Here is a 27336-nt window from a genome sequence, read left to right on the forward strand (position 1 = left end):
TTACCCTTATCATCATACTCTATTTCACCCATAGTGCTATGTCCATGGCTTGCGCTCATGTATAGTGTGGGGGTTGAAAAAGCTGAAGCGCGTTAAAAAGTATGAACCAATTGCTCGACTTGTCATCGGAGTTGTGCATGATAAATACTTTGTGTTAAGAAGATGGAGCATTACAAGAGTATATGATTTTGTAGGGATAGCGTTATTTGGCATTGATATTTTGAAAGACATGATTGTTTGTTGGGATGCCTGATGTCTACTACACAACCTTCTTCTTGTAGACGTTGTTGGGCCTGCAAGTGCACAGGTTTGTAGGAAAGTAGCAAATTTCCCTCAAGTGGATGACCTAAGGTTTATCAATCCGTAGGAGGCGTAGGATGAAGATGGTCTCTCTCAAGAAACCCTGCAACCAAATAACAAAGAGTCTCTTGTGTCCCCAACACACCCAATACAATGGTAAATTGTATAGGTGCACTAGTTCGGCGAAGAGATGAAGATACAAGTGCAAAATAGATAGTAGATAAAGGTTTTTGTAATCTGAAATAATAAAAACAGCAAGGTAACAAGTGGTAAAAGTGAGCGTAAACGGTATTGCAATGATAGGAAACAAAGCCTAGGGTTCATACTTTCGCTAGTGCAAGTTCTCTCAACAATAATAACATAGATAGATCATATAACAAGCCCTCAACATGCAACAAAGAGTCACACCAAAGCCACTAATAGCGGAGAACAAACATAGAGATTATGGTAGGGTACGAAACCACCTAAAAGTTATTCTTTTGAATCGATCTATAAAAGAGTTCGTACTAGAATAACACCTTAAGACACAAATCAACCAAAACCCTAATGTCACCTAGATACTCCATTGTCACCTCAAGTATCCATGGGCATGATTATACGATATGCGTCACACAATCTCAGATTCATCCAACAAACATAAAAGTACTTCAAAGAGTGCCCCAAAGCTACTACCGGAGAGTCAAGAACGTGTGTCAACCCCTATGCATAGGTTCCCATGTCACGAAACCCGCAAGTTGATCACCAAAACATACATCAAGTGGATCAATAGAATAACCCATTGTCACCACGGTTATCCCATGCAATACATACATCAAGTGTTCTCATAAAAGACTTAATCCGATAAAATAACTTCAAAGGGGAAACTCAATTCATCACAAGAGAGTAGAGGGGGAGAAACATCATAAGATCCAACTACAATAGCAAAGCTCGGGATACATCAAGATCGTGCCATAGAGGGAACACGAGAGAGAACACGAGAGAGAGAGAGATCAAACACATAGCTACTGGTACATACCCTCAGCCCCGAGGGTGAACTACTCCCTCCTCGTCATGGATAGCGCCGGGATGATGAAGATGGCCACCGGTGATGGGATCCCCCTCCGGCAGGGTGCCGAGAAGGGCTCCCGAGAGGTTTTTGGTGGCTACAGAGGCTTGCGGTGGCGGAACTCCCGATCTATCTTCTGTTCTGGAAGTTTTAGGGTACGTAGGTATATATGGGTGAAAGGAGTACGTCGGTGGACCTCCGGGGTGCTCACGAGGCAGGGGGCGCGCCCTAGGGGGGTGGGCGTGCCCCCCACCCTCGTGGGCAGCCCGGGACTCCCCTGACGTGCACTCCAAGTCTATCAGGTTGCTTTCCTTCCAAAAATAACTTCTCCAATTGATTTCGTTCCGTTTTGACTCCGTCTGATATTCCTTTTCCTCGAAACACTAAAATAGGCATAAAACAACAAATCTGGGCTGGCCCTCCGGTTAATAGGTTAGTCCCAAAAATAATATAAAAGTGGATAATAAAGCCCAGTATTGCCCAAAACAGTAGATAAAGTATCATGGAACAATCAAAAATTATAGATACGTTGGAGACGTATCAATGCCTGAGTATTAATGTCTTTATGTCACATTATAGACTTTTGCTTTGAATCACTCCTATCTTAATATTCATGCCATGATTAGATATATGATCAACATTATGCTAGGTAGCATTCCACATTAAAATTATCTTTTTTACCATTTACCTACTCGAGAACGAGCAGGAATTAATCCTGGATATGCTGATACGTCTCCGTCGTATCCATAATTTTTTGTTTGTTCAATGCCAATATTATACAACTTTTATATACTTTTGGCAACATTTTATATACTATTTTTTGGGACTAACATATTGATCTAGTGCCCAGTGTTAGTTCCTGTTGCATGTTTTTTGTTTCACATAATATCCATATCAAACTAAATCCAAATGCGATAAAAATTTACGGAGATTTATTTTGGAATATATGTGATTTTTGGGAGGTGGAATCAATGCAAACGGAGGCCCACAGCCTCCACTACCCACCAGGGTGCGGCTCACACCCCTAGTGCGCGATGGTGCCTAGTGGGCACCCCGTAAGTTGGCTGGGGCCTTTCTTTCGCTGCAAGAAAGACAATTTATGAAAAATATCATGTTAAAATTTCAGCACAATCGGAGTTATGGACCTCCAGGAATTTAAGAAACAGTGAAGGGCTGAAAAACATGAACGCAAAACAAAAGAACATAGAGAGAGATCCAATCTCGGAGGGGCTCTCATCCCTCCGCCGCCATGGAGTCCATGGACCATAGGGAGAACTCTCCTCCCATCTAGGGCGGAGGCCAAGGAATAAGAAGAAGGACGGGCTCTCCCCCCTCTCTGTAACGCCCCGAGACCAATGTGCCAGGTGTCGTGCAGTTATTCGCTGTTGTTGCATTGTCATTGCTTGCGTGTCATGCATCTCATATCATGTCATCATGCGCATTTCATTTGCATACATGTTCGTCTCATGCATCCGAGCATTTTCCCCGTTGTCCGTTTTGCAATCCGGCGTTCCGTTCTCCTCCGGTGGTCATTTCTACCTTTCTTTCTTGTGTGGGGATTAAACATTTCCGGATTGGACCGAGACTTGTCAAGCGGCCTTGGTTTACTACCGGTAGACCGCCTATCAAGTTTCGTACCATTTGGACTTCGTATGATACTCCAACGGTTAACCGAGGGACCGAGAAGGCCTCGTGTGTGTTGCAGCCTAACACCCTTCCATTTTGACCAAAAACCCACCTAACTTTTCTCCATCATCTCGGTCGTTCGATCACGATCGCGTGGCCAAAAACCGCACCTCATTTGGAGCTTCCTAGCTCCCTCTACCTATAAAAGAGCACCCCTCCCCGAAATTTCGGATCATTTCGCAGTCTAAACCCTAGATCCACTCCTCCCCGCGCCGCCGGACTTGTCCGTCCCGCCGTTGGACGTGTCCAGCGCCACTGCCTCGTCATCCCGACCAATCGGAGGCCGACACCTCAGCCGGCCACCGCCCTCGTCCAACCCGCGCGCGCCACATGGCACCGCGCCGCCCCACTTCACCGCCGGCCCGCGGGACCCAGATCGGGTCCGCGCGGGTCCATCTCCTCGCGCCGCCGCCCGGGAGGCGCCGCCTTCGTCCTCCCCGACGCTGTCCGCCGCCCGCCGCCTGTCTCCACCGCGCTTCGATCTCGCCGTACTTCTCCCGTGCCGCCACCTACCAAGCTCCCCGCCGGCCCCGTCTTGCCGCGTCGTCGCCGGATCCGGGCCTTCCCTCGTCGGATCCGCCTCTCCCCATCCCCGCTGCTTCCCGTGCCGTAGCCGGGGAAGCCCCGCCGTCCCTCGCCGGCTTCACCATCGGGCGCCGCCGCCCCTGCCTCCCCGATCCGATCGGGATCGAGGGAGACGAGCCCCTCCTCGTGGGCCTCCGCACCAGCCCAGCTCGCCCGCGCCCCCGCAAGGCCTAGCTCCCCGCGGTCCAGCCTCCCGCGCCTCCAGGCCCAGATCACCCGCGCCCGAGTGGGCCAGGTCCTCCGAACCGGGCCAGATCCATCTCCCACCGGCCTGCTTCCCCAGCGCGAGCGTCCCAAGGCCCAGCTCCAGCCGGCCTCGCCTCGGCCTCCGTCCTCTTCATTTTGGGCCGCGCCTCCAAGGCCCAGGGTGAGCCGCCCCCAACGCCCCCTCCTCTATCTTTTTTTCCTCCGCTATTGGGCTTCCTCAGATTCGGCCTGTGAAGTATTTTTTTTTCAGCGCCTGAATTTTTCCTATTATTCCTGAGACTGCCAGTTTTACAGTTTAGTCCCCCTAGGTCATGCATTTAATAACTCACTAACCGTGCATCGGATTAAAATGTTTTATATATGAAACTTGCTCAGAATTTTGTGTAGATTAATAATATCCAACTTTCATCTATGTTTGAAATGTTAAAAATGTTGTTTGCATTAATTTACTCCTATGCCATGCTAAAATGATTTAATTCATAACTAAATAACCGTAGCTCCGATTTTAATAAACTTTATATGTAATTGGGGTAGAATTTTGCCTAGTTTAACATGGTGGCCTTACTTTGCATGTTTAACAACCCTAAAATTGTGTTTAGGGCAGAACAGGACCTAATCTAAAATATGCTATGGGGATTTACCGGAATTGTTGTTTGTTGTTCCCGGCCTCAGTTAAACTTGCCTAGATAGGTAGTTTTGTTGTGCTTCACCTCTTGCCATGTTAACCAACATTTAATATTGTTGAGTACATAAACGAGATCAAACTAAATAACGTGTCGTGGTGTTTCATCAATATGCAACTCGTTGCGTATTGAGCTCCACTTAATTTGTAGTGTTGTTTGTTGCACTTTGCCATGCCATGTTTCATTAAATCGGACATGCATCATACTCGTTTGTGCATCATGCCATGTTGATGTGTTGGTTGTTTACTATGTTGTGTGCTTCTTTTCCGGTGTTTGCTTCTTCGGGTTGGTTCCGATAACGTCGAGGTTGTGAGGATCCGTTCGTCTACGTCCGTTTGTCTTCTTCATGGTCTCGTCCTTCTTCCTTGCGGGATTTCAGGCAAGATGATCATACCCTCGAAATCACTACTATCTTTGCTATGCTAGTTTGCTCGCTCTTTTGCCATGCCAATGCTACGATGCCTACCACTTGCTTGTCAGCCACCCAAATTGCCATGTTCAGCCTCTAACCCACCAATGTCCTAGCAAACCGTTGATTGGCTATGTTACCGCTTTGCTCAGCCCCTCTTATAGCGTTGTTAGTTGCAGGTGAAGATTGAAGTTTGTTCCTTGTTGGAACATGGAGATACCGTTCCTTGTTGGAACATTCATTTGCTTGTTGGGATATCACAATATATCTTACTTAATTAATGCATCTATATACTTGGTAAAGGGTGGAAGGCTCGGCCTTATGCCTGGTGTTCTGTTCCACTCTTGCCGCCCTAGTTTCCGTCATATCGGTGTTATGTTCCCGGATTTTGCGTCCCTTACGCGGTTGGGCTATTATGGGAACCCCTTGACAGTTCGCCTTAAGTAAAGCTTTTCCAGCAATGCCCAACATTGGTTTTACCATTTGCCACCTAGCCTTTTTCCCTTGGGAGTCGCGCATCCTGAGGGTCATCTTTATCTTAACCCCCCCCCCAGGCCAGTGCTTGTCTAAGTGTTGGTCCGAACTAGAGTCCTGTGCAGCGCCCCCTCGGGGCAACTCAAGGTTTGGTTTTAGTTGTACGGAGCGCTCATCTGAGTGTGCCCTGAGAAAGAGATATGTGCAGCTCCTATCGGGATTTGTCGGCACATTCGGGCGGTGTTGCTGGTTTAGTTTTACCCTGTCGAAATGTCTTGTTGTACCGGGATACCAAGTCTGATCGGAGTGTCTTGGGTGGAGGTCTATTCCTTCGTTGACCGTGAGAGCTTGTGATGGGCTAAGTTGGGACACCCCTGCAGGGATTTGAACTTTCGAAAGCCGTGCCCGCGGTTATGGGCAGATGGGAATTTGTTAACGTCCGGTTGTAGAAAACCTAAAGTTGACCCTAATTAAAATACATCAACCGTGTGTGTAACCGTGATGGTCTCTTTCCGGCGGAGTCCGGGAAGTGAACACGGTGTTGGAGTTATGCTTGACGTAGGTAGTCCAGGATCACTTCTTGATCATACCTTTATCGACCGTGCTTTGCCTTCTCTTCTCGCTCTCTTTTGCGATTGTAGCCACCATATATGCTAGTCGCTTGCTGCAGCTCCACCTCATTACTCCATCCTTCCTATAAGCTTAAATAGTCTTGATCTCGCGGGTGCGAGATTGCTGAGTCCCCGTGGCTCACAGATACTTCCAAAACCAGCTTGCAGGTGCCGTTGAGTCCGTGCAGATGACGCAACCAAGCTTAAGGAGGAGCTCGATGAAGATCTTGCCCTTTGTGTTGTTTCGTTCTAGTTGATCAGTAGTGGAGCCCAGTTGGGGTCGATCGGGGACCTTTGTCGCATTTGGGGTTCTTCTTTTATTTAGGCTCCGTAGTCGGGCCCTGATTGTATTTGGTTGTTGTAATGCTTTATTCATGTATTTGTGTGAAGTGGCGATTGTAAGCCATCTATGTATCTCTTTTCCTTATGTATTACATGGGTTGTGTGAAGATTACCTCACTTGCGACATTGCTTTCAATGCGGTTATGCCTCTAAGTCGTGCTTCGACACGTGGGAGATATAGCCGCATCGAGGGCGTTACAAGTTGGTAATCAAAGCCTTCCCCGACCTTAGGAGCCCCACTGCTTGATCGTTTTTAGCGGCCGAGTTGTGTCTAGAAAAATATTTTGAGTCATTTAGGATTATATATATCGGAGAGTTAGGAATTCTTTTTACTCCCCAGTCTCTTCATCGCTCTGGTAAGGCATCCTGACGTAGAGTTTTGACTCTTCTCTTCTCAAATTTCACTAAAAAAATTTTAGGATCACGCGGGTATCTTGGAATCGTTCCGATGGTTTTATGATGAGAACATTGTCTTGGTGCCTCCTGTCAGGGCTTTTGTGGAAGTGTCCCGGGGAGTGAGCTCTGAGGTGTTGTCATCATAATTTTATCGTTGCAGTTCTGGAATACCTGAGTTTAGTACGCCGACATCGAAAATCTCTTTTATGCAGTTCGTTGGTGAGATAACCTCGACGCCACCCAGTACTGGGGCGGGAGTTCGGGAGTATCGCCATAACTTGTATAACGGATGATTTTCGAAGGTTGAGGTAGATGATTTCCGAAGGTTTCTTGGTTATGTGTTGAAGGATGGATACAGCTGGATGTAGGATTTGCTAGTTTGGGTGAGATATTATGCTTCCCCTGTATCCCCAACACCTGATTGCATAACCTGAAAATTTCGGGAGTTTCATAGGTGGGAATTCAAGTAGCTCTTAGGATATCTTTCCGACAGATGTATGATATGAAATTGGGGTTCGACGTCTAGTGGTCCGCCTATTCACGGTCGTTTTTACAGTGGTCTCGTTGTGTCTTAAAGAACCCTTGGCTATGCTGGTTCAGGGACACTTCGTATGTCATGTGCACTGCCTTGTACATGATGGTGCTGTACACTCGAGCCCGTGTAGGCCCCACCACGAAAACTTCGGACGAAATCTCTATCATATGTTTGTTCTGGCTTATTCTGCAAGCCAATCCTTTTGTTTTGTTTTATTTGTGGTATTCGAGTTGCTTCGAAGTCAAATGTTGAATCCATACCTTTCCTAAATGGTCTTCTCATATTTCTATGTGAATACCAATCCTTCATGATCATTGATGTTGTTATGTTAATCCTTTTCAACCGGCGTGTTTTCTCTCCAAATGGTTCCGATCATTTCAACATTCACAAGATCAAGTATCAGTTCTTCTCAACGTTGTTTGTGTCATCCATCTCCAAGTTGCCTTTGTTTTTCCCACCCTCCCTCCCTTTGTTTTTCTCCAAGGACCCAGATTCTTATTCAAGTATCCATTTTATTGGTGGAAATCTCTCCATTCTTTTCCCGTCAATATTCTTATCCGGTGATTCTCACGTATATTCTAACGGAGCTTCAAGTTCGTCACTCTTCACTCGTTTTCTTCTCCGGTGGTTTAAATTCAAGCGTTATTGATCATATCTTTCTCCTCGTTTTAAATACATTCTCATACCGGTGCACCTCATAATAATTCACTTCCCGCTATTCAATTGTTCCGGAGTGCTCAATATATCTCGAAGATTCGTGTTTCCACTCTACTTTCGTTCAAGTTCTTTCGAGGATGTTCCCTCATTCAAGCCATTTAACTCAACCGGTGCAGCCTCTCTTTTAAATCGTTCAACGGTGTATCCTTTTAGTGGGCCCTAACCCACAGGTCTTTTTCCAGGATCTTACCTGACTCTCCCAACTTTCCCGAAGTTATTCTCAAATTCATTGCAAAGTTTGACGTAAGAATGAATTATCATCAGTCAAATGTCTTTCTCCAAGATCTTTCCAATTCTTTCATTTTTGGTTAAACCTTTCAAATTGTCATTCCAGAGTGCCTCAACAATTCATGGTGGTGTTTCTCGTTGTCATTCTCGAATTTTGAAGACCGAAGAAGAGTTCCTCTTAAATCTTGCCCGTTCTTCCAGAGATTCGTGGTGCTAGCTTGTTGCCATCCTCTCATAATTGTTTTCGATTGTGAGAATCTTTTTCACCCATCAGGAGATATTCAAGAGTCTTCTCAGTTTGTCATCCGGAGTCCATCAATTCAGGTTTATTCATTCTCAGCCGTCAGTTATCACTCTCCAATATTACCGGTGCATCAAGTGATCTCTAATCAGCTCGTGATCTCTGCGCTCTCATGTATCTAAATCCTCTCAAGCGTCCTCGTTCATTTGCAAATTCTTCCGGTGATTCGTTATCTTTTATTCGTTCTTTTCAATTCTTCCTGTGGTTCGTTCAAGAGTTTTCTTCCTTCGTGTATCATATCTATGTATTTGTTATTTCAATTCTACCGGTGGTTCGTTGAAGACCTTCTCAAGTTTTGATATATCTCTTTTAATCCTTTCTACAAGAATAAGTAGTATGCCAAATCCGTTGCTTGTCATCAATTTTAAAATGGTGAAGGATAAGCATAATGTAATCCTTATTCTTGTTTCACCCAAGATATTAATTCCTTATTCCTGAGGCTCATCAAATTCTTGTTTCCATTTGTTCATCTTACTTCACCGGAATGCCAAGTTTTCTCTTTATCTCGTTGCGGAGATTCATCTAAATCATTACAAGGTTTCACCTTGTGTTTTCAACTTCTTTTTCCTTCCATTGGATCATCTTTTTGTTACCGGAGTTCTTCATGGAGGTTCTACATGATGGTTCATCAAGGATTTATTTCCCTCTCGAAGTTTTCATCAAGATTCTTTTAAGGAGTTCAAGCATTCTTCATCTTGCATTCCGAAGTGCAATTCTTTCGACCTTATCTTTTGAGATGGTGTTATATCATTCTTGACAATTTCCATTCATGTTTCATGATTCACATGTTGTCAAAAATGAGGTATTTTAAATCCATATCTCTTCGTTGGAGTTATCTTGTGTCATATTTCACCTAAAGCCTTCCCTAAGGAATGTTGTATTGTGGTGCTTATCAATGATCCAAGTTTTCTCCTATCCTCTCGGCAAAAGAAGTTTTCATCTCTTCGTTGATCTCAAGCAAGTAATTGTTCCGTTAGTGGCCGGTTGTCACCTCATAATGTTGAGATGTTTCCATAAGCCCACTACAAGCTTATTTGTTTCGTTGTTGGTTTTCCAACAACTCCGTTATAACCTTCTTGGAAGGGTGCTTGGCATTTTCTTCTCCATTCTTCTATTTCAATTATCTATCTTCTATTCTTTTGTTTCGGAGGCATTGTGATGTTGTGCTCTTCAATCATCATCTTGTTTTGTCAGGATCGTGTTCTTTTCATGCTTATCCATTTAACCGGAGTGTCCTGCCTTTTTCTTTCAAGTTCTTTTTCATCTTATCAAGTCTTGCATCTCTTTCCAACCGGAGTGCTGTCCGATTTTGATCTTCCTTGTTCCTTGCTTATCTTGTTTCAACCAGAGTGATTTCAATTCCTTCTTGTCCATTGTACTCGTCATTCATAGCTTCGCAACCTTCAAGTCCTCGTAATGTTCCTTGTTCCTCTTTTCTAACGGATTGTTTGCAATCTCGTTCGTCTCTGTTGTACTCTTTCTTTTAAATTGCTCAACCTCTCAAGGTTCATGGTTTCACTCATTGGTCAAAGAAGCAACTTAGTTTTACCGCTTCTCTTCCTCTTCCGTTTCTCTCCGGTGCCATCCTAGATCTCGGGACGAGATCCTCTTGTAGTGGTGGAGTGTTGTAACGCCCCGAGACCGATGTGCCAGGTGTCGTGCAGTTATTCGCTGTTGTTGCGTTGTCATTGCTTGCGTGTCATGCATCTCATATCATGTCATCATGCGCATTTCATTTGCATACGTGTTCGTCTCATGCATCCGAGCATTTTCCCCGTTGTCCGTTTTGCAATCCGGCGTTCCGTTCTCCTCCGGTGGTCATTTCTACCTTTCTTTCTTGTGTGGGGATTAAACATTTCCGGATTGGACCGAGACTTGTCAAGCAGCCTTGGTTTACTACCGGTAGACCGCCTGTCAAGTTTCGTACCATTTAGACTTCGTTTGATACTCCAACGGTTAACCGAGGGACCGAGAAGGCCTCGTGTGTGTTGCAGCCTAACACCCTTCCATTTTGACCAAAAACCCACCTAACTCTGCTCCATCATCTCGGTCGTTCGATCACGATCGCTTGGCCAAAAACCGCACCTCATTTGGAGCTTCCTAGCTCCCTCTACCTATAAAAGAGCACCCCTCCCCGAAATTTCGGATCATTTCGCAGTCTAAACCCTAGATCCACTCCTCCCCGCGCCGCCGGACTTGTCCGTCCCGCCGTTGGACGTGTCCAGCGCCACTGCCTCGTCATCCCGACCAATCGGAGGCCGACACCTCAGCCGGCCACCGCCCTCGTCCAACCCGCACGCGCCACATGGCACCGCGCCGCCCCACTTCGCCGCCGGCCCGCGGGACCCAGATCGGGTCCGCGCGGGTCCATCTCCTCGCGCCGCCGCCCGGGAGGCGCCGCCTTCGTCCTCCCCGACGCCGTCCGCCGCCCGCCGCCTGTCTCCACCGCGCTTCGACCTCGCCGTACTTCTCCCGTGCCGCCACCTACCAAGCTCCCCGCCGGCCCCGTCTTGCCGCGTCGTCGCCGGATCCGGGCCTTCCCTCGTCGGATCCGCCTCTCCCCATCCCCGCTGCTTCCCGTGCCGCAGCCGGGGAAGCCCCGCCGTCCCTCGCCGGCTTCACCATCGGGCGCCGCCGCCCCTGCCTCCCCGATCCGATCGGGATCGAGGGAGACGAGCCCCTCCTCGTGGGCCTCCGCACCAGCCCAGCTCGCCCGCGCCCCCGCGAAGGCCCAGCTCCCCGCGGTCCAGCCTCCCGCGCCTCCAGGCCCAGATCGCCCGCGCCCGAGTGGGCCACCTCCTCCGAACCGGGCCAGATCCATCTCCCACCGGCCTGCTTCCCCAGCGCGAGCGCCCCAAGGCCCAGCTCCAGCCGGCCTCGCCTCGGCCTCCGTCCTCTTCATTTTGGGCCGCGCCTCCAAGGCCCAGGGTGAGCCGCCCCCAACGCCCCCTCCTCTATCTTTTTTCCTCCGCTGTTGGGCTTCCTCAGATTCGGCCCGTGAAGTATTTTTTTTCAGCGCCTGCGATTTTTCCTATTATTCCTGAGACTGCCAGTTTTACAGTTTAGTCCCCCTAGTTCATGCATTTAATAACTCACTAACCGTGCATCGGATTAAAATGTTTTATATATGAAACTTGCTCAGAATTTTGTGTAGATTAATAATATCCAACTTTCATCTATGTTTGAAATGTTAAAAATGTTGTTTGCATTAATTTACTCCTATGCCATGCTAAAATGATTTAATTCATAACTAAATAACCGTAGCTCCGATTTAATAAACTTTATATGTAATGGGGTAGAATTTTGCCTAGTTTAACATGGTGGCCTTACTTTGCATGTTTAACAATCCTAAAATTGTGTTTAGGGCAGAACAGGACCTAATCTAAAATATGCTATGGGGATTTACCGGAATTGTTGTTCGTTGCTTCCGGCCTCATTTAAACTTGCCTAGATAGGTAGTTTTGTTGTGCTTCACCTCTTGCCATGTTAACCAACATTTAATATTGTTGAGTACATAAACGAGATCAAACTAAATAACGTGTCGTGGTGTTTCATCAATATGCAACTCGTTGCGTATTGAGCTCCACTTAATTTGTAGTGTTGTTTGTTGCACTTTGCCATGCCATGTTTCATTAAACCGGACATGCATCATACTCGATTGTGCATCATGCCATGTTGATGTGTTGGTTGTTTACTATGTTGTGTGCTTCTTTTCCGGTGTTTGCTTCTTCGGGTTGGTTCCGATAACGTCGAGGTTGTGAGGATCCGTTCGTCTACGTCCGTTTGTCTTCTTCATGGACTCGTTCTTCTTCCTTGCGGGATTTCAGGCAAGATGATCATACCCTCGAAATCACTACTATCTTTGCTATGCTAGTTTGCTCGCTCTTTTGCTATGCCAATGCTACGATGCCTACCATTTGCTTGTCAGCCTCCCAAATTGCCATGTCAACCTCTAACCCACCATGTCCTAGCAAACCGTTGATTGGCTATGTTACCGCTTTGCTCAGCCCCTCTTATAGCGTTGTTAGTTGCAGGTGAAGATTGAAGTTTGTTCCTTGTTGGAACATGGAGATACCGTTCCTTGTTGGAACATTCATTTGCTTGTTGGGATATCACAATATATCTTACTTAATTAATGCATCTATATACTTGGTAAAGGGTGGAAGGCTCGGCCTTATGCCTGGTGTTTTGTTCCACTCTTGCCGCCCTAGTTTCCGTCATATCGGTGTTATGTTCCCGGATTTTGCGTCCCTTACGCGGTTGGGCTATTATGGGAACCCCTTGACAGTTTGCCTTAAGTAAAGCTTTTCCAGCAATGCCCAACATTGGTTTTACCATTTGCCACCTAGCCTTTTTCCCTTGGGAGTCGCGCATCCCGAGGGTCATCTTTATCTTAACCCACCCCCCCCCCCCCGGGCCAGTGCTTTTCTAAGTGTTGGTCCGAACTAGAGTCCTGTGCAGCGCCCCCTCGGGGCAACTCGAGGTTTGGTTTTAGTTGTACGGAGCGCTCATCTGAGTGTGCCCTGAGAAAGAGATATGTGCAGCTCCTATCGGGATTTGTCGGCACATTCGGGCGGTGTTGCTGGTTTAGTTTTACCCTGTCGAAATGTCTTGTTGTACCGGGATACCGAGTCTGATCGGAATGTCTCGGGTGGAGGTCTATTCCTTCGTTGACCGTGAGAGCTTGTGATGGGCTAAGTTGGGACACCCCTGCAGGGATTTGAACTTTCGAAAGCCGTGCCCGCGGTTATGGGCAGATGGGAATTTGTTAACGTCCGGTTGTAGAAAACCTGAAGTTGACCTTAATTAAAATACATCAACCGTGTGTGTAACCGTGATGGTCTCTTTCCGGCGGAGTCCGGGAAGTGAACACGGTGTTGGAGTTATGCTTGACGTAGGTAGTTCAGGATCACTTCTTGATCATACTTTATCGACCGTGCTTTGCCTTCTCTTCTCGCTCTCATTTGCGTATGTTAGCCACCATATATGCTAGTCGCTTGCTGCAGCTCCACCTCATTACTCCATCCTTCCTATAAGCTTAAATAGTCTTGATCTCGCGGGTGCGAGATTGCTGAGTCCCCGTGGCTCACAGATACTTCCAAAACCAGCTTGCAGGTGCCGTTGAGTCCGTGCAGATGACGCAACCAAGCTCAAGGAGGAGCTCGATGAAGATCTTGCCCTTTGTGTTGTTTCGTTCTAGTTGATCAGTAGTGGAGCCCAGTTGGGGTCGATCGGGGACCTTTGTCGCATTTGGGGTTCTTCTTTTATTTTGGTTCCGTAGTCGGACCTTGATTGTATCTGGTTGATGTAATGCTTTATTCATGTAATTGTGTGAAGTGGCGATTGTAAGCCAACTATGTATCTCTTTCCCTTATGTATTACATGGGTTGTGTGAAGATTACCTCACTTGCGACATTGCTTTCAATGCGGTTATGCCTCTAAGTCGTGCTTCGACACGTGGGAGATATAGCCGCATCGAGGGCGTTACAAGTTGGTAATCAGAGCCTTCCCCGACCTTAGGAGCCCCACTGCTTGATCGTTTTTAGCGGCCGAGTTGTGTCTAGAAAAATGTTTTGAGTCATTTAGGAATTATATATCGGAGAGTTTAGGAATTCTTTTTACTCCCCAGTCTCCTCATCGCTCTGGTAAGGCATCCTGACGTAGAGTTTTGACTCTTCTCTTCTCAAATTTCACTAAAAAAATTTTAGGATCACGCGGGTATCTTGGAATCGTTCCGATGGTTTTATGATGAGAACATTGTCTTGGTGCCTCCTGTCAGGGGTTTTGTGGAAGTGTCCCGGGGAGTTGAGCTCTGAGGTGTTGTCATCATAATTTTATCGTTGCAGTTCTGGAATACCTGAGTTTAGTACGCCGACATCGAAAATCTCTTTTATGCAGTTCGTTGGTGAGATAACCTCGACGCCACCCAGTACTGGGGCGGGAGTTCGGGAGTATCGCCATAACTTGTATAACTGATGCTTTTCGAAGGTTGAGGTAGATGATTTCCGAAGCTTTCTTGGTTATGTGTTGAAGGATGGATACAGCTGGATGTAGGATTTGCTAGTTTGGGTGAGATATTATGCTTCCCCTGTATCCCCAACACCTGATTGCATAACCTGAAAATTTCGGGAGTTTCATAGGTGGGAATTCAAGTAGCTCTTAGGATATCTTTCCGACAGATGTATGATATGAAATTGGGGTTCGACGTCTAGTGGTCCGCCTATTCACGGTCGTTTTTACAGTGGTCTCGTTGTGTCTTAAAGAGTCCTTGGCTATGCTGACTCGGGGACACTTCGTATGTCATGTGCACTGCCTTGTACATGATGGTGCTGTACACTCGAGCCCGTGTAGGCCCCACCACGAAAACTTCGGACGAAATCTCTATCATATGTTTGTTCTGGCTTATTCTGCAAGCCAATCCTTTGTTTTGTTTTGAGTTGTGGTATTCGAGTTGCTTCGAAGTCAAATGTTGATTCCATACCTTTCCTAAATGGTGTTCTCATATTCTATGTGAATACCAATCCTTCATGATCATCGAGTTGTTATGTCAATCCTTTTCAACCGGCGTGTTTTCTCTCCAAATGGTTCCGATCATTTCAACATTCACAAGATCAAGTATCAGTTCTTCTCAACGTTGTTTGTGTCATCCATCTCCAAGTTGCCTTTGTTTTTCCCACCCTCCCTCCCTTTGTTTTTCTCCAAGGACCCAGATTCTTATTCAAGTATCCATTTTATTGGTGGAAATCTCTCCATTCTTTTCCCGTCAATATTCTTATCCGGTGATTCTCACGTATATTCTAACGGAGCTTCAAGTTCGTCACTCTTCACTCGTTTTCTTCTCCGGTGGTTTAAATTCAAGCGTTATTGATCATATCTTTCTCCTCGTTTTAAATACATTCTCATACCGGTGCACCTCATAATAATTCACTTCCCGCTATTCAATTGTTCCGGAGTGCTCAATATATCTCGAAGATTCGTGTTTCCACTCTACTTTCGTTCAAGTTCTTTCGAGGATGTTCCCTCATTCAAGCCATTTAACTCAACCGGTGCAGCCTCTCTTTTAAATCGTTCAACGGTGTATCCTTTTAGTGGGCCCTAACCCACAGGTCTTTTTCCAGGATCTTACCTGACTCTCCCAACTTTCCCGAAGTTATTCTCAAATTCATTGCAAAGTTTGACGTAAGAATGAATTATCATCAGTCAAATGTCTTTCTCCAAGATCTTTCCAATTCTTTCATTTTTGGTTCAACCTTTCAAATTGTCATTCCGGAGTGCCTCAACAATTCATGGTGGTGTTTCTCGTTGTCATTCTCGAATTTTGAAGACCGAAGAAGAGTTCCTCTTAAATCTTGCCCGTTCTTCCAGAGATTCGTGGTGCTAGCTTGTTGCCATCCTCTCATAATTGTTTTCGATTGTGAGAATCTTTTTCACCCATCAGGAGATATTCAAGAGTCTTCTCAGTTTGTCATCCGGAGTCCATCAATTCAGGTTTATTCATTCTCAGCCGTCAGTTATCACTCTCCAATATTACCGGTGCATCAAGTGATCTCTAATCAGCTCGTGATCTCTGCGCTCTCATGTATCTAAATCCTCTCAAGCGTCCTCGTTCATTTGCAAATTCTTCCGGTGATTCGTTATCTTTTATTCGTTCTTTTGAATTCTTCCTGTGGTTCGTTCAAGAGTTTTCTTCCTTCGTGTATCATATCTATGTATTTGTTATTTCAATTCTACCGGTGGTTCGTTGAAGACCTTCTCAAGTTTTGATATATCTCTTTTAATCCTTTCTACGAGAATAAGTAGTATGCCAAATCCGTTGCTTGTCATCAATTTTAAAATGGTGAAGGATAAGCATAATGTAATCCTTATTCTTGTTTCACCCAAGATATTAATTCCTTATTCCTGAGGCTCATCAAATTCTTGTTTCCATTTGTTCATCTTACTTCACCGGAGTGCCAAGTTTTCTCTTTATCTCGTTGCGGAGATTCATCTAAATCATTACAAGGTTTCACCTTGTGTTTTCAACTTCTTTTTCCTTCCATTGGATCATCTTTTTGTTACCGGAGTTCTTCATGGAGGTTCTACATGATGGTTCATCAAGGATTTATTTCCTTCTCGAAGTTTTCATCGAGATTCTTTTAAGGAGTTCAAGCATTCTTCATCTTGCATTCCGAAGTGCAATTCTTTCGACCTTATCTTTTGAGATGGTGTTATATCATTCTTGACAATTTCCATTCATGTTTCATGATTCACATGTTGTCAAAAATGAGGTATTTTAAATCCATATCTCTTCGTTGGAGTTATCTTGTGTCATATTTCACCTAAAGCCTTCCCTAAGGAATGTTGTATTGTGGTGCTTATCAATGATCCAAGTTTTCTCCTATCCTCTCGGCAAAAGAAGTTTTCATCTCTTCGTTGATCTCAAGCAAGTAATTGTTCCGTTAGTGGCCGGTTGTCACCTCATAATGTTGAGATGTTTCCATAAGCCCACTACAAGCTTATTCGTTTCGTTGTTGGTTTTCCAACAACTCCGTTATAACCTTCTTGGAAGGGTGCTTGGCATTTTCTTCTCCATTCTTCTATTTCAATTATCTATCTTCTATTCTTTTGTTTCGGAGGCATTGTGATGTTGTGCTCTTCAATCATCATCTTGTTTTGTCAGGATCGTGTTCTTTTCATGCTTATCCATTTAACCGGAGTGTCCTGCCTTTTTCTTTCAAGTTCTTTTTCATCTTATCAAGTCTTGCATCTCTTTCCAACCGGAGTGCTGTCCGATTTTGATCTTCCTTGTTCCTTGCTTATCTTGTTTCAACCAGAGTGATTTCAATTCCTTCTTGTCCATTGTACTCGTCATTCATAGCTTCGCAACCTTCAAGTCCTCGTAATGTTCCTTGTTCCTCTTTTCTAACGGATTGTTTGCAATCTCGTTCGTCTCTGTTGTACTCTTTCTTTTAAATTGCTCAACCTCTCAAGGTTCATGGTTTCACTCATTGGTCAAAGAAGCAACTTAGTTTTACCGCTTCTCTTCCTCTTCCGTTTCTCTCCGGTGCCATCCTAGATCTCGGGACGAGATCCTCTTGTAGTGGTGGAGTGTTGTAACGCCCCGAGACCGATGTGCCAGGTGTCGTGCAGTTATTCGCTGTTGTTGCGTTGTCATTGCTTGCGTGTCATGCATCTCATATCATGTCATCATGCGCATTTCATTTGCATACGTGTTCGTCTCATGCATCCGAGCATTTTCCCCGTTGTCCGTTTTGCAATCCGGCGTTCCGTTCTCCTCCGGTGGTCATTTCTACCTTTCTTTCTTGTGTGGGGATTAAACATTTCCGGATTGGACCGAGACTTGTCAAGCGGCCTTGGTTTACTATCGGTAGACCGCCTGTCAAGTTTCGTACCATTTGGACTTCGTTTGATACTCCAACGGTTAACCGAGGGACCGAGAAGGCCTCGTGTGTGTTGCAGCCTAACACCCTTCCATTTTGACCAAAAACCCACCTAACTCTGCTCCATCATCTCGGTCGTTCGATCACGATCGCGTGGCCAAAAACCGCACCTCATTTGGAGCTTCCTAGCTCCCTCTACCTATAAAAGAGCACCCCTCCCCGAAATTTCGGATCATTTCGCAGTCTAAACACTAGATCCACTCCTCCCCGCGCCGCCGGACTTGTCCGTCCCGCCGTTGGACGTGTCCAGCGCCACTGCCTCGTCATCCCGACCAATCGGAGGCCGACACCTCAGCCGGCCACCGCCCTCGTCCAACCCGCGCGCGCCACATGGCACCGCGCCGCCCCACTTCGCCGCCGGCCCGCGGGACCCAGATCGGGTCCGCGCGGGTCCATCTCCTCGCGCCGCCGCCTGGGAGGCGCCGCCTTCGTCCTCCCCGACACCGTCCGCCGCCCGCCGCCTGTCTCCACCGCGCTTCGACCTCGCCGTACTTCTCCCGTGCCGCCACCTACCAAGCTCCCCGCCGGCCCCGTCTTGCCGCGTCGTCGCCGGATCCGGGCCTTCCCTCGTCGGATCCGCCTCTCCCCATCCCCGCTGCTTCCCGTGCCGCAGCCGGGGAAGCCCCGCCGTCCCTCGCCGGCTTCACCATCGGGCGCCGCCGCCCCTGCCTCCCCGATCCAATCGGGATCGAGGGAGACGAGCCCCTCCTCGTGGGCCTCCGCACCAGCCCAGCTCGCCCGCGCCCCCGCAAGGCCCAGCTCCCCGCGGTCCAGCCTCCCGCGCCTCCAGGCCCAGATCGCCCGCGCCCGAGTGGGCCAGCTCCTCCGAACCGGGCCAGATCCATCTCCCACCGGCCTGCTTCCCCAGCGCGAGCGTCCCAAGGCCCAGCTCCAGCCGGCCTCGCCTCGGCCTCCGTCCTCTTCATTTTGGGCCGCGCCTCCAAGGCCCAGGGTGAGCCGCCCCCAACGCCCCCTCCTCTATCTTTTTTTCCTCCGCTGTTGGGCTTCCTCAGATTCGGCCCGTGAAGTATTTTTTTTTCAGCGCCTGAATTTTTCCTATTATTCCTGAGACTGCCAGTTTTACAGTTTAGTCCCCCTAGGTCATGCATTTAATAACTCACTAACCGTGCATCGGATTAAAATGTTTTATATATGAAACTTGCTCAGAATTTTGTGTAGATTAATAATATCCAACTTTCATCTATGTTTGAAATGTTAAAAATGTTGTTTGCATTAATTTACTCCTATGCCATGCTAAAATGATTTAATTCATAACTAAATAACCGTAGCTCCGGTTTTAATAAACTTTATATGTAATTGGGGTAGAATTTTGCCTAGTTTAACATGGTGGCCTTACTTTGCATGTTTAACAACCCTAAATTGTGTTTAGGGCAGAACAGGACCTAATCTAAAATATGCTATGGGGATTTACCGGAATTGTTGTTTGTTGTTCCCGGCCTCAGTTAAACTTTCCTAGATAGGTAGTTTTGTTGTGCTTCACCTCTTGCCATGTTAACCAACATTTAATATTGTTGAGTACATAAACGAGATCAAACTAAATAACGTGTCGTGGTGTTTCATCAATATGCAACTCGTTGCGTATTGAGCTCCACTTAATTTGTAGTGTTGTTTGTTGCACTTTGCCATGCCATGTTTCATTAAATCGGACATGCATCATACTCGTTTGTGCATCATGCCATGTTGATGTGTTGGTTGTTTACTATGTTGTGTGCTTCTTTTCCGGTGTTTGCTTCTTCGGGTTGGTTCCGATAACGTCGAGGTTGTGAGGCTCCGTTCGTCTACGTCCGTTTGTCTTCTTCATGGTCTCGTCCTTCTTCCTTGCGGGATTTCAGGCAAGATGATCATACCCTCGAAATCACTACTATCTTTGCTATGCTAGTTTGCTCGCTCTTTTGCCATGCCAATGCTACGATGCCTACCACTTGCTTGTCAGCCACCCAAATTGCCATGTTCAGCCTCTAACCCACCAATGTCCTAGCAAACCGTTGATTGGCTACGTTACCGCTTTGCTCAGCCCCTCTTATAGCGTTGTTAGTTGCAGGTGAAGATTGAAGTTTGTTCCTTGTTGGAACATGGAGATACCGTTCCTTGTTGGAACATTCATTTGCTTGTTGGGATATCACAATATATCTTACTTAATTAATGCATCTATATACTTGGTAAAGGGTGGAAGGCTCGGCCTTATGCCTGGTGTTTTGTTCCACTCTTGCCGCCCTAGTTTCCGTCATATCGGTGTTATGTTCCCGGATTTTGCGTCCCTTACGCGGTTGGGCTATTATGGGAACCCCTTGACAGTTCGCCTTAAGTAAAGCTTTTCCAGCAATGCCCAACATTGGTTTTACCATTTGCCACCTAGCCTTTTTCCCTTGGGAGTCGCGCATCCCGAGGGTCATCTTTATCTTAACCCCCCCCCCCCCCCCCCGGGCCAGTGCTTGTCTAAGTGTTGGTCCGAACTAGAGTCCTGTGCAGCGCCCCCTCGGGGCAACTCGAGGTTTGGTTTTAGTTGTACGGAGCGCTCATCTGAGTGTGCCCTGAGAAAGAGATATGTGCAGCTCCTATCGGGATTTGTCGGCACATTCGGGCGGTGTTGCTGGTTTAGTTTTACCCTGTCGAAATGTCTTGTTGTACCGGGATACCGAGTCTGATCGGAGTGTCTCGGGTGGAGGTCTATTCCTTCGTTGACCGTGAGAGCTTGTGATGGGCTAAGTTGGGACACCCCTGCAGGGATTTGAACTTTCGAAAGCCGTGCCCGCGGTTATGGGTAGATGGGAATTTGTTAACGTCCGGTTGTAGAAAACCTAAAGTTGACCCTAATTAAAATACATCAACCGTGTGTGTAACCGTGATGGTCTCTTTCCGGCGGAGTCCGGGAAGTGAACACGGTGTTGGAGTTATGCTTGACGTAGGTAGTCCAGGATCACTTCTTGATCATACCTTTATCGACCGTGCTTTGCCTTCTCTTCTCGCTCTCTTTTGCGATTGTAGCCACCATATATGCTAGTCGCTTGCTGCAGCTCCACCTCATTACTCCATCCTTCCTATAAGCTTAAATAGTCTTGATCTCGCGGGTGCGAGATTGTTGAGTCCCCGTGGCTCACAGATACTTCCAAAACCAGCTTGCAGGTGCCGTTGAGTCCGTGCAGATGACGCAACCAAGCTTAAGGAGGAGCTCGATGAAGATCTTGCCCTTTGTGTTGTTTCGTTCTAGTTGATCAGTAGTGGAGCCCAGTTGGGGTCGATCGGGGACCTTTGTCGCATTTGGGGTTCTTCTTTTATTTAGGCTTCGTAGTCGGGCCCTGATTGTATTTGGTTGTTGTAATGCTTTATTCATGTATTTGTGTGAAGTGGCGATTGTAAGCCATCTATGTATCTCTTTTCCTTATGTATTACATGGGTTGTGTGAAGATTACCTCACTTGCGACATTGCTTTCAATGCGGTTATGCATCTAAGTCGTGCTTCGACACGTGGGAGATATAGCCGCATCGAGGGCGTTACACTCTCTCTCGATGGCGCTGGAATGCCGCCGGGGCAATCATCATGAGGGCGATCTACACGAACAACTTCGCTGTCATCAACACCAACTCTCTCCCCCTCTATGTAGCAGTGTAACCTCTCTATTCCCACTGTAATTCTCTGCTTAAACATGGTGCTCAACACTATATATTATTATCCAATGATGTGTGGTTATCCTATGATGTTTGAGTAGATTTGTTTTGTCCTATGGTTTGATTGATGATCATGATTGGTTTGGTATATTTTATTTCGGTGCTGTCCTATGGTGCCCTCCGTGTCGTGCAAGCGTGAGGGATCCCCGTTGTAGGGTGTTGTGATACGTTCATGATTCACTTATGGTGGGTGGCTAGAGTGACAAAAGCTTACACCCGAGTAAGGGGGTTATTGCGTATGAGATAAAGAGGACTTGATACTTAATGCTATGGTTGGGTTTTACCTTAATGATCTTTGGTAGTTGCATATGCTGGCTAGAGTTCCAATCATAAGTGCATATGATCCTAGTATGGAAAGTATGTTAGCTCATGCCTCTCCCTCATATAAAATAGCAATAATGATTACCGGTCTAGTTATCGATTGCCTAGGGACAAACCATTCTCTCGTGTTACAAAAAGCTATCTACTACTTTTATTATCTTGCAATTTATTCACAGTTTTATTCTCGGAAAGTACTTCTAGTTTTACTCTTGTTCTAGGTAAAGCAGACATTAAGTGTGTGTAGAGTTGTATCGGTGGTCGATAGAACTTGAGGGAATATTTGTTCTATCTTTAGCTCCTCGTTGGGTTCGACACTCTTACTTATCAAAAAGACTACAAACGATCCCCTATACCTGTAGGTTATCACCTTCTCGCATTGCACATTTTTTATCCAATGGTACAAGATCAAGTTCCCATGTTTTCGCTGAATGTCCGGTTTCCACTAGATTTGCACTCTTCCTTCAAAGGAAGGGTTGATCATGGAGGAGACAACCCAATGAGCCACGACTTTGTCCCCTCCTTCATTTGCTTTGCAAATCTAGCCCAATCTAGAGAAGAGGGAAGCACTACATGAGCCACGGGACAAAAGAGAATGGGGCGAAGTAGAAAATATGAAGGGTACAAAACTACATGAGCCACGTGACAAAAGAGAAAGGGGCAAAGTAGAAAATATGAAGGGTACAAAACTATCCTCATACTTGGGGACCTAGATCCAGTATGACGTCACTGGGGAACGCTCAGTCGAGTACGGACACGGTTGGCCGGACAATCGCCAGAGAGGAATCATCCGTACCGCTCGCTGGCTGTCGGCCCAACACGAAACACTCGAAGGAGGGCTGCTACTATTGGTGGGACAATCACTGGAGAGGAATCACCCACGCTGCTTGCAGGCTCGTCTCCTAACCCTAGATTCTCATGGTAAGGAAGAGAAAGGAAATCGAATCGTGGAAAGGTACGGGACGACTCAGCCTCAAGATGTTTCCGTATCGATGTAGAGAATTCTTGCGGGATTCAGTTTGCAATTTATACATCCTTCCTTCTCGCATTGCACATTTTTTATCCAATGATACAAGATCAAGTTTCCAGGTTTTCGCTGAATGTCCGGTTTCCACTAGATTTGCACTCTATGCGATTATCCCATGTTAAAGAAAACTTGGAGGGAATAGAGAGTTACTTTTGCTAGCAAATCCGTGTTCTTGTAGGGATTAGCATTGTTTCCAGTACTATATATGTCAAGGGTGTTTCTGAATAAAGAGAGAGAAGATAACCCGACGTGCAAACCCCGAAGGCCCAAACCCCAGTAGGTCTCGCCCCTCCCGATCCGAACCCAGACCCAAAACCAACACCGGCGGCGGCTGCAGCGATGGCGGCGGCGGCGATGAACACGGACGTGGAGGCAGTCGACTTCGACTCCGACGACGACGATCTCATGGACGAGGAGGGTGCCATCGAACCCTCGCCCGCCCCCGCTCCCCGCCTCCGATCTACCATCGCAGGGGGCGGCGGCGGCGACGACGATGCCCCGCGTAAGACCAAGGGGCGCGGCTTCCGCGAGGACCCTAACTCCTCGTCCGCGCACCGCGACTCGCGGTTAGCTGGCGCGGGCCGCTCTGGCTTCGACGCCCTCGCCTCCGATGGCGGCCCTGGACCCGTGCGCTGTACGTCTCCATCCCTGTCCCTCCCTCCCGTGTTTCCCGATAAGAAGATAGTCAGGTAGGGCGGCGTGGTCTGACGCTCGCGTAGGAGGTCTGGTAACCTAGTATGTTCTCTTCTTCATCGTGTTAGTTTTGCTGTTTGAGGAACGAGATCTGAATGTCAAGGCACTGCAAAGATGCCGTCTTGATAGGTTTTTTCCGATGCCCATGGGCCTTTTTCTTGAGCAATGTAGATGTGCAGATGGATGCTTTGGGCGATTTGGTCGGATTGTTTCCTTGGGTTTGGAAATTGCTGCTTGCTCATAGTTTACCAAGATTGTTTACCTACGATTTTAGTGTAGATCTCTGAATCGTTTCATCCTACATGTTAGTGATCAGCGTGGAGCATAAATACAATTCTTTTTGGATGTTCGCCAAAGGATTCGTTTTCTGCTTGAGACTTTGGGTTACTTTTAATTGCAGCCCGTGAGTTGGTTTGTTGGGATGATTAATTTTTGTTTGCGAAGAAGTTTTTTTTTATGAGCTTGACTGCTGAGGTTGTTCTTTGATTGAAGCTGTGGCTATCTTACTTCTTGTGATGTGAACGGGCATGACTTAGGGTGTTGCCTTCTGTATTATTTTTTCATTACATAATTAAATTGATAGTCACCTAAACCTTCAGTTCCTCCAATAAGCTGCTACGAATTGATAAGCTCTGAATGCAGGAAGGGAAACCTTAGAGCTTTCTTCCCTGATCTTCCCAAGCAGACCATATGATTCTCATTATTCTATTTCTCTGTCTTTCCAGCCAGCATTCCCGCTTATTCTGATTGGAGTGATGTGTGGTACCGGGGATAATGCAATTGATGGTGCTTGATTGACATACATCCACAAAACCTTTGAATATGTTTACTCTCAACTTCTGTTGAGTTCTATTAGCAAAATGTTGCATATGACATACTCCCGTTGCTATTTTCTGCTCATACCAAAGCTTGCTTTGTATAAAACATTGAATCAAAAAAATACTATTAGTAGCTAAATAAGTACAACTGCATTTCTGGACACAATCCTTTTCAATGTGTATTTCCTAGCAGGAATTGTCACTAATGGAGTTAATTTCTTGTATGCTTTTTCCTTGTGTACAGCCATTGAAGGGTGGATTGTACTGGTTACTGGAGTTCATGAAGAAGCTCAGGAGGAGGACCTCCATAATATTTTCGGGGATTATGGGCAGGTCAAGAACTTGCATTTGAATTTGGATCGCCGGACTGGATTTGTGAAGGTATGCTTCCTACCACCTTTAGTCCTTCAATTTTGTGGAGATGCCATTCGGTTTAGTTTTGTTTTCTAGTTTGCACTTGTGAAATCCTCGGGCAATTCCTTAATTATGAGTAAGACAGGCATCATAGTTTGTCATCCATAGAATAAGAACAGGGTTTGCTTGCATCCTTTCTTATCCCCTCCTTAATATTTGTGTGGCTTCCCTTCTCCTATGCAGGGATATGCTCTAATTGAGTATGAGAACTTTGAGCAAGCCAAGCGTGCAATAAGAGAATCAGACGGAACTGAGCTTCTTTCGCAGATAATAAGTGTTGACTGGGCATTTAGTAGTGGCCCTGTCAAACAGAGAAATACTCGGAAGAGGTATTGTTTATGTGAGCTTTCGTATTTAGTTTTTTTATTGGTTATGTTAGAAGGAAATTGCAGGCATGACAGCTACAGGTTTGATTGGTCCAACATATTTGTGAGAACCTTCGGGACATAGTGATAAAATCTTTACTTAGGTACTCTGAACTACAAATTAGTGTCCAACTGGCCATAATTATCATCCATATATGAGGCTTTTAGGCAAGCACTAAAGCAGGAGTCAGCTCTAGATTTTGGTGCAGAGACTGCTCAGGTGAAATGTCACCTGATGCCTACTTGAGAGTTGAAAGTGGGAAGAGCAAATCATTCTAAATTATGATAAAAAAATTAGACTAGGAATGGAGAATATAAGTCTACAGCGTGTTTGGTTGGGGATAATTAGAGCTAGGGAATGGGAATTGAAGGGGTACAAGACTTCAAATCTATTGTTTGGTTAGGGGGATTGGGAATTCATAAGGGGATAGTCATGGGACTTGGGATTCACATAATTCCTATCATGCGCCAAACAGAGGATTGGGAATAAAATGACTCATCCCATGACCAATCTCAGTAGAACTCCCTACTCTAAATTCGAATTCCCCTTACCAAATGTTGCCAAACACGCTGCTAGGTTAAGTTTGCTAAACCTAGTTTGATGAAGTTAGTTTTGGTTTGGTACTTTGGTTAAACGTGTACTGGCCACCAACTGAAAACCACCAAATCATTATGATAAAAAGAACATTAGGAATAAGAATTATAAATCTAAATTAAGTTTGCTAAACTTAGCTGGCAGTAATTGGATGTAGTTATGTACCTTCTGAACTCTTGCATGCTTAGTACAATCCCAAGAAGATTTTTCCTGGCTGGTTTTCAAGTTCTTGAAATTCTTTAATCTGAGGGGTTGGGGTTCACAAGTTGTCCTTTATTCCTTTTGCATTCTCCCAAACAAGTAGTCCCCACCCCCCTCCCTCTGCTTTATGCACTTCTTTTCTAATATCTGCTGAGATTCCCCAAGTAATAATGTAGTATTACTGCAGTAGTTAATCATAGGGGATTTCAGTTAAATTTTGGCCAAGTGTTTTTGGCTATGTAATATGATTTTATTGATTTTAATTATACATTGGCTTGTACATATGATTTATTTCTTCCAATATTTCCTACTCCCTCCGTAAACTAATATAAGAGCGTTTAGATTACTATTTTAGTGATCTAAACACTCTTATATTAGTTTACAGAGGAAGTAGTTACCTTGACGATGCTTTTCTTGTTATTGTTTCACTTTTTAAGCATAGTGTGAATGCGAGTCACCGACCAAATGCATACATAGTCCAGTATGTTCTTTACACAGCTCTCAGAACCGAATATAATACTTGAGTTTGTACTATGTTCATTTCAGATCACCGAGGCCTAATCGCTCAAGGAGCCCACCAAGGAGAAGATACCCTTAAGTGACGGAAGTGCGAGAATCATGGGGATTCAGTTGTTTGCTTGTCTTATCGTAATTTGATGGCGGCCCTTGTCTCTCTGTACCAATTTCCGGTAGTAGTTGTATGGCATCTCAAGGTCCTTCCTTTGGTGGATGGAGCCATGTTTGCTGTTGAAGTTTGGCTTGCCAGTTTGAGACAGTTGTAGCCGTTGATGTTGGATCCGTGATGTGTTGGATTGGAATGTTTGTGCCACAATTATGCTTGGGTAATTTGTATCATTATTTCTTCCATCGTTATTTTTTACTCGTCTGCTCAACTTATTTGATAGACTTGACTTCTGTTTTTCTTTTCTTCACTTAAGCGGCACTTACAGCGCAAATAGTTTTGAGTGAGTCCAGCTAACCAATGTCCAACTAGGTAGCAGGGTGAGTATGCTCGTCAGTTTAATGGGTCCCGTCGGGCTGTTGGCTGGCGAGCACCTAGCTGGTCTCCCCCAACAATCGTTGGCCAACACACACGTCGCTACATTGCTGTCGTGTGCTTGCCCTCATTGTCGGCCTGCTCGTTCGCTCGTAGCCACAGCCATTGCATGGCCTTGCAGCTGCATCGCCACCGTCGTCGTCGTAGCATGCTGCACGCCCTTCGCAGCACCCATTGCTTTGCCACGCAACTCGTTGCCGCC

General features: G+C 46.1%; 1 protein-coding gene across 1 annotated transcript; it reads left to right on the forward strand.

Annotated features, from left to right (window-relative positions):
- The first annotated feature begins 23233 nt into the window (after positions 1-23233).
- LOC123111024 (RNA-binding protein Y14A) lies at positions 23234-26950 on the forward strand. The gene is made up of 4 exons (XM_044531685.1): positions 23234-23625; positions 24747-24883; positions 25100-25245; positions 26624-26950. Exons 1-4 carry the CDS (start codon positions 23331-23333, stop codon positions 26673-26675), a joined length of 630 nt encoding a protein of 209 aa, XP_044387620.1. The 5' UTR covers positions 23234-23330; the 3' UTR covers positions 26676-26950.
- The last annotated feature ends 386 nt before the right edge of the window (positions 26951-27336 follow it).

This window comes from Triticum aestivum, chromosome 1B, assembly GCF_018294505.1.
Source record: "Triticum aestivum cultivar Chinese Spring chromosome 1B, IWGSC CS RefSeq v2.1, whole genome shotgun sequence".
NCBI lineage: Eukaryota > Viridiplantae > Streptophyta > Magnoliopsida > Poales > Poaceae > Triticum > Triticum aestivum.